Genomic DNA, 1,524 nt, shown 5'->3' with positions numbered 1-1,524 from the left:
TGGTTTCCCTTTGGTGATCAATACAGTACTCTATCTATCTATTTATATATATATATATATATATATATATATATATATATACCTGTCTACCTATCTATTAATCTATCTATATCTATCTATATCTATCTATCTATCTATCTGTATATATATCTATCTATCTATCTATCTATCTATCTATCTATCTATCTATCTATCTGTCTCTGTCTGTCTGTCTGTCTGTCTGTCTGTCTGTCTGTCTGTCTGTCTGTCTGTCTGTCTGTCTGTCTGTCTGTCTGGCTGTCTGTCTGTCTGTCTGATAAATTCTAAACATAGGCAATTAGCACAAACATCAACATAAACATTAACATGCACATTAACATTATTATTAGCATTATAAATGACCTTAGCACTAACACTGCAGGAGTCTCCTTATCCTCTCACAGTCACAGTCTGTCCCTCAGTGGGAATACAACCATCAGACAGGTACTATATGCTGCATATCACATATTTCATTTTATTATTATTTACTTTACATTTCCTCTTTCTCTCCGGCATCTACCCACCCATCCACCCCCCCCCCCCTCCATCCATCCTTCCATCCTTCTCTCCATCCATCTCTCCATCCCTCCCTTTCCAGAATGTTCTTCAACTGGGCCAGTGGTTCTACTCGTCCGGCCTCAGGCAGCCTGATGCAGCTGGTGACCACAGGAGGGAAGACGGAGGCCAGCCCTGCACAGTGAGAGGACGGAGAGAGAGAGAGAGTGACGGAGCTGAATAAGTGAAGAGAGGAATGTTGGGTGGATTGGCTTTGAGGAAGTGATACAGGCAGAGAGAGGGGCACTGACAGAGGGAACCAGAAGCAGAGCAAGAAGGGGAGGAGGAGGAGAGGGGAGAGACGAGACATCATGGCATGAAGGTGTTGGCATGGTCAGTGTTATATTATAGCACCGTCTACAGGTACTTCCATAGAACTACATCCGATATTACTAATGTACACACCTGGATTTTGTTGATCTCGTCTAAGAGCAGACAGACCAGCTGCAGCCTACTGTGTCTGTGTTTAGTGCAGTAGTGTTAGTACATCTAGCAGTGTGCAGTGACCTGGGAGGCACTGTGGATGCAGACCTTTCACCTTAATCTTTGACCTCAGCATGCAGAGTTTGCATTATGTATCCCTCAATCATTTTCTTTCTTACCTTTTTAAGCATTTGTCTAGTCCTCTCTCACCCTCTGTCTCTCTTCGACCCTCTCTCTCTTTGCCTCTCTTTGCCTCTCTCTCTCTCCCCTTTCCCTCCTGCTTACTGTATCTTTCCCTCTCCCTCGAAGACTAAGAGATGAGAAGCTGAAACATGCCGCTGTTTTATTTGAAGCGTACAATCCCCTCCTGAAATGGTGGCCTTACTCTTTCTAATGTCTGTGCTCTATGTGTGTTTGGTACAGTATATGACCAAATGTAGAAATGTGTGTGTGTGTTTGTGTCTGTGTGTGTGCATATTGCAATGTCGGTGAATGTGTGTGTTTATGTTTGTGTTACTGTGGGGTACT

The 1,524-nt window shown here is 43.4% G+C and overlaps 1 protein-coding gene across 1 annotated transcript in view; it reads left to right on the top strand.

Moving 5' to 3' along the window:
- The window catches only part of LOC308369030 (dihydropteridine reductase-like), a gene marked incomplete at its 5' end in the record, with an annotated part of 8,764 nt that extends 7,974 nt beyond the window's left edge, over positions 1 to 790 (top strand). Inside the window, one exon of the mRNA XM_080843363.1 lies at positions 617 to 790. Coding sequence (XP_080699489.1) covers positions 617 to 719 — 103 coding nt within the window. The 3' untranslated portion in view covers positions 720 to 790. The remainder of the gene's footprint in view (positions 1 to 616) is intronic.
- Between the last annotated feature and the right edge of the window lie 734 nt (positions 791 to 1,524).

The sequence above is a fragment of the Sprattus sprattus genome, assembly GCF_963457725.1.
Source record: "Sprattus sprattus genome assembly, chromosome: 8".
Classification (NCBI taxonomy): Eukaryota; Metazoa; Chordata; class Actinopteri; order Clupeiformes; family Clupeidae; genus Sprattus; species Sprattus sprattus.
This window is presented reverse-complemented; position numbering and strand designations above follow the sequence as displayed.